Source organism: Austrofundulus limnaeus, unplaced genomic scaffold (assembly GCF_001266775.1).
Source record: "Austrofundulus limnaeus strain Quisiro unplaced genomic scaffold, Austrofundulus_limnaeus-1.0 Scaffold353, whole genome shotgun sequence".
Taxonomy (NCBI): domain Eukaryota; kingdom Metazoa; phylum Chordata; class Actinopteri; order Cyprinodontiformes; family Rivulidae; genus Austrofundulus; species Austrofundulus limnaeus.
In genome coordinates this window covers 132509-137839 of record NW_013952755.1, presented here as the reverse complement: position 1 = coordinate 137839, position 5331 = coordinate 132509, and the positions used below count along the sequence as shown (strand labels likewise).

Here is a 5331-nt window from a genome sequence, read left to right as displayed (position 1 = left end):
CACACACACACACACACACACACACACACACACACACCAGTTAATCCTCTCTTCCCATTGATCTGTCAGTTTACGTCCCCGGCGGTCTCTACGACTACCTGACTCTGTCCGGGCAGCAACACGTCCTCCGTCTGACTCGTGATTGGACGAACAGAAACACTCTGTCTCACATCCAGGTGACACGTCGTACTCTTCATCATCCTCTTCCTCCAGCAGTCTTCACGCTGTTTAACGTTTTAACAGTTCAGGCTCCTGTGGTGAAGTTAGGAATAGGTAGTATCTTACCTGCAGCACATAGTCCCATAAAAAAAACCTTCATACTGAAGCAACCATGTCCAACAGGCAAAGTACTTAAAAATAACTAAGTAAAAGTGAAAATACCTTAACAGAAAATGACTTTGATAAAAATAAATTTCACTGATGAGAAACGTACTTAAGTAAAAGTCACAAAACTGGTCACAAAAATTGGAAAAGTAAAAGTAAAAGTACTTTTAAACACTCTAAGAGATAAACTGTAAAATATCCTGAACCCCTGAACAGTTTTTGTTCCACCGGTGCGCAAAAATGTTTCCGTTTCTGCCTTTAAACATTTCCAGACACTACCGGGGGCTTTTATTTTGAAGACTAGGCTGTCAGACAACTTCCTCTGGTTCTTACCTTTTAGTTTGGCTCCTTAAAAATGTCAGAAGGCTTTTAAGGAATTTTCTGTTAAGAGATTAACCAAACTGGTTCCACTAAACCAAGTGGAGAAAATATTCTTGCCTCATATTTACTTCACACATTTAGTGAAATAAACTAAGCTAATTAAACAGCTGATTAAGCAGGTAAATAAACAGCTGATTAAGCAGATAAATAAACAGCTGATTAAGCAGGTTAATAAACAGCTGATTAAGCAGATAAATAAACAGCTGATTAAGCAGGTAAATAAACAGCTGATTAAGCAGGTAAATAAACAGCTGATTAAGCAGGTAAATAAACAGCTGATTAAGCAGGTAAATAATCAGCTGATTAAGCAGGTAAATAAACAGCTGATTAAGCAGATAAATACAAAGAAACCAGCTGACATGACTTGTTTGAGTAAATTCAACACTTCAGTTTTTAGAGCACATAAACATCTTTCATGATGAGTTCAAACATATTTATTTTGCAACAAGTAACTAGATGCTAAATTTAAAAGTAAAGAAGTAAAAATATCAATTTTAGGTTTTAAATTTAACAATATAAAAGTAAAAGTAACAATAAAAAATACTTGGTAAAATTAGAAATCCTCAAAAAAATATTACTTAAGTACTGTAACAAAGTAAATGTACTTAGTTACTATAAACCTCTGCCAACAGGTAAGATATTCTTTATTTATAACCTGCAGACTGAGAGCCGTGTGAGCGCCGGAGCTCGGATCATCAACAGCGTTCTGGACGCAGACGTTTCCGTGGAAACCGGAGCGGTGGTGCAACACTGCCACCTACAGGTTCTCTCCAGGTGTTTTTGTGTGTTGAAGGTGAAACCGTTGATTCTTATTTTGTCCAAGTTTACAAAAAGACCACCGTCCTCAGGGTCCTCTGGACGTCCCCTCCGGCTGTCTGCTGTCGGGTCTCCAGGCGTCTGCGTCGCCGTGCGTCAGGCGGCTGAAGCTCAGCAGTGACATCATCATCCAGGGACATCGCATCCAGCTGGGCGAGCTGAAGCTGAACGTGCACACGGTGATGGGTGTGCGCGACGATCTGCAGGTAAAACGTCCTGCAGCCGGTTGCCTTGGAGACTGATCAGCTGTTTATTTGTCATGGTGTGTGGTGATGATGATGATGATGGTAGTGGTGGTGGTGGCGATGATGATGATGATGGTGGTGGTGGTGGTGATGATGATGATGATGATGATGGTGATGATAATGGTGATGATGATGGTGATGAAAAGATGATGGTGGTGATGATGATGATGGTGGTGATGATGGTAGTGGTGATGATGATGATGATGATGGTGATGATGAAAATGATGATGGTGATAATGATGGTAGTGGTGATGATGATGGTGATGGTGATTATGATGATGATGATTATGATGGTGGTGGTGATGATAATTATGATGACGATGATGATAATGGTGATGATGATGATGATGGTGATGAAAAGATGATGGTGGTGATGATGATGAAGGTGGTGATGATGGTAGTGGTGGTGATGATGATGATGGTGGTGATGATGATGATGGTGGTGGTGATGATGGTAGTGGTGGTGATGATGATGGTAGTGGTGGTGATGATGATGATGGTGGTGATGATGGTAGTGGTGGTGATGATGATGGTGGTGATGATGATGATGATGGTGGTGGTGATGATGATGGTGGTGATGATGGTGGTGATGATGATGGTGGTAGTGGTGGTGATGATGATGGTGGTGATGATGATGATGATGGTGGTGATGATGATGATGGTAGTGGTGGTGATGATGATGGTGGTGATGATGATGATGGTGGTGATGATGGTAGTGGTGGTGATGATGATGGTAGTGGTGGTGATGATGATGATGGTGGTGATGATGGTAGTGGTGGTGATGATGATGGTGGTGATGATGATGATGATGGTGGTGGTGATGATGATGGTGGTGATGATGGTGGTGATGATAATTATGATGATGATGATGGTAACAATGATGGTGATGATGATGATGGTGGTGATGATGGTAGTGGTGGTGATGATGGTGGTGATGATGATGATGATGGTGGTGGTGGTGATGATGATGATTATGATGATGTGATGATGATGGTGGTGACGATGATGATGATGATGATGATGATTATGATGGTAGTGGTGGTGATGATGATGATGATGATGATGGTGATAATTATGATGACGATGATGGTCATGATGATGATGGTGGTGGTGATGATGATGATGGTGGTGATGATAATTATGATGATGATGACGGTAACAATGATGGTGATGATGATGATGGTGGTGATGATGATGGTGGTGATGATGATGGCGGTGGTGATGATGATGATGGTGGTGGTGATGATGATGATTATGATGATGTGATGATGATGGTGGTGATGATGATGATGGTGATGATGATGGCGGTGGTGATGATGATGATTATGATGATGTGATGATGATGGTGGTGACGATGATGATGATGATGATGATGATTATGATGGTAGTGGTGGTGATGATGATGATGATGATGATGGTGATAATTATGATGACGATGATGGTCATGATGATGGTGTTGATGGTGGTGGTGATGATGATGGTGATGATGATAATTATGATGATGATGATGGTAACAATGATGGTGATGATGATGATGATGATGGTGATGATGGTGGTGAAGATGATGATTATGATGGTGGTGATGATGATGATGATGATGGTGGTGATTATAATGTTGATGATGATGATGGTGGTGATGTTATGATGATGGTGGTGGTGATGATGATAGGGATGATGATGATGGTGATGATGGTGATGATGATGATGATGGTGTTGGTGGTGGTGATGATGATTCCTATTTTCAGACCTCTCTACAAGACCTGTCTACCTACAACAGATGATGATGATTATCATGATGATGATGATGATGATGATGATTATCATGATGATGATGGTGGTTATGATGATGATTATGATGTTGACAATGGTGATGATGATGGTGAGGATGATGATGATGATGCGATAATGGTGATGATGATGATGGTTTCCTCCTCAGGTGTCCTCTGATGACAGCAGCTCCTCCTTCCTCAACCAGAGATGGAGCGTTTTCTTCAGCTCCACAGGAGTCCAGTGAGACACACAGACCAGCTCTCCTGAGCTCTGAGACAAATAAACAACAAATAAACAAACAAATAAACAAACAAAACAACAAATAAATAAACCAAAAAAACACAGTTCAGTTCACAGCAGCAGAAACATCAACAACAATCAAACAAAAATAGTTATTTTATTTTATTGTCATTCTTACCTGGTCAGTAATTTACTCCTCCTCTTCCTCCTCCTCCTCTTCCTCCTCCTCCTCAGGCCGGAGGACTTGTGGGTCCGAGGTGAGCAGCGGACCCTCCTGGAGGCCCGCCTCTTCCCAGTCCTCCACCCCAGAGGGGGCGTGGTTGGCCTGCAGGGAGGCGTGGCCTGGCTGCTGGGTGGGGCCGGGTGTCTGAGGAGGTGGAGGGAGGCGTGGAGGCTCTCTCTGAAGGAGGTGCTGTCGCTCACTCACCAGGAGGCGGAGCTCCAGTGGAGGGAGGAGCTTCTGTTCCTGGCGGGGAGGAAGAGGGTGACTGACGCACTGCGGAGTCGCACCGACACCTGCCTGCTGCCTTGCTTCAGGGCGGCGGTGCTGGGGGGCCAGCAGGGCGCGCTGCTGGAGACTCTGGACAACAGTGAGTCCACAAACAAGTTTTAAAAAGAGGTTTGGGTCAGAATCTGAACTTAAAGGATAAAATCTGACGTTAGTTGCAGCAGGAAGTGGAGAGAAGGAGGCGGAGCCTGGAGCAGAGATGGGCGTGGCCGCCCGCTGTCTCTCCTGCATCGCTGACGTGTTGGTGTGCATGGCGGAGGGAAAGGGAGGGCTGAGAAGTGGACCAGCTGCTAATGAGGCCTGGAGCTCCGCCTACTTCCTGTTGGAGGAGGGTAACCTGAGGGGCGGAGTCTACGCGCTCGCCGCACAGAGGCAGAAGTGGCTGAGCAGGTGAGCGTGTCGCTCGGTGTTTCCTGCTGTCAGATCGGTGCTGACCCGTCGTCGCCCCCCCCCAGGCCGGACCTGCTGGTGCGAGCGGCAAGACACTACGAAGGCGCCGGACAGGTGCTGCTGCGACAGGCTGTGATGTCATCGCAGACATTCATTTCCATTGGACGAGGAGCGATGCCGCCGATGGGGGAGTGGCAGGAAGTGGAGTGTCCAGCCCGACTGGACCTGGCAGGTACAGGACAGTTTGAATCCTCGGCGCTGTCCTGTGATTGGTCCAGGTGAGTGAAGGCCTCTTCCTCTTCCTGTTTCAGGTGGCTGGAGCGACACCCCGCCCATCGCCTTCGAGCACGGCGGCTCCGTGACCAACGTCGCTGTGAGGGTTGACGGGAAACGCCCCATCGGTGCCAGAGCCCGCCTCATCCTGGAGCCCCGCCTCCTGCTGGTCAGCAGCAGCAGGGGGCGGGGCAGCAGTGTTTCCACGGAGACGGTGTGTGAGAGCCTGGACCACCTGAGGGACTACTGTCAGCCTCACGCTCCCGGTACTGGACCCACAGGATCCGGGTCATACGGGTCGTACTGGGAGAACCGCTGCCTCACTGTGTGTGTGTGTGTGTGTGTGTGTGTGTGTGTGTGTGTGTGTGTGTGTGTGTGTGTGTG

General features: G+C 46.4%; 1 protein-coding gene across 1 annotated transcript in view; it reads left to right on the top strand.

Moving 5' to 3' along the window:
* Window positions 1-5331, top strand: part of fcsk (fucose kinase) — a gene marked incomplete in the record, with an annotated part of 11142 nt that overhangs the window by 3970 nt on the left and 1841 nt on the right. The window contains 8 exon segments of the mRNA XM_014022985.1: window positions 70-176; window positions 1367-1468; window positions 1554-1727; window positions 3703-3776; window positions 4011-4366; window positions 4440-4674; window positions 4740-4906; window positions 4986-5213. Coding sequence (XP_013878439.1) covers window positions 70-176; window positions 1367-1468; window positions 1554-1727; window positions 3703-3776; window positions 4011-4366; window positions 4440-4674; window positions 4740-4906; window positions 4986-5213 — 1443 coding nt within the window.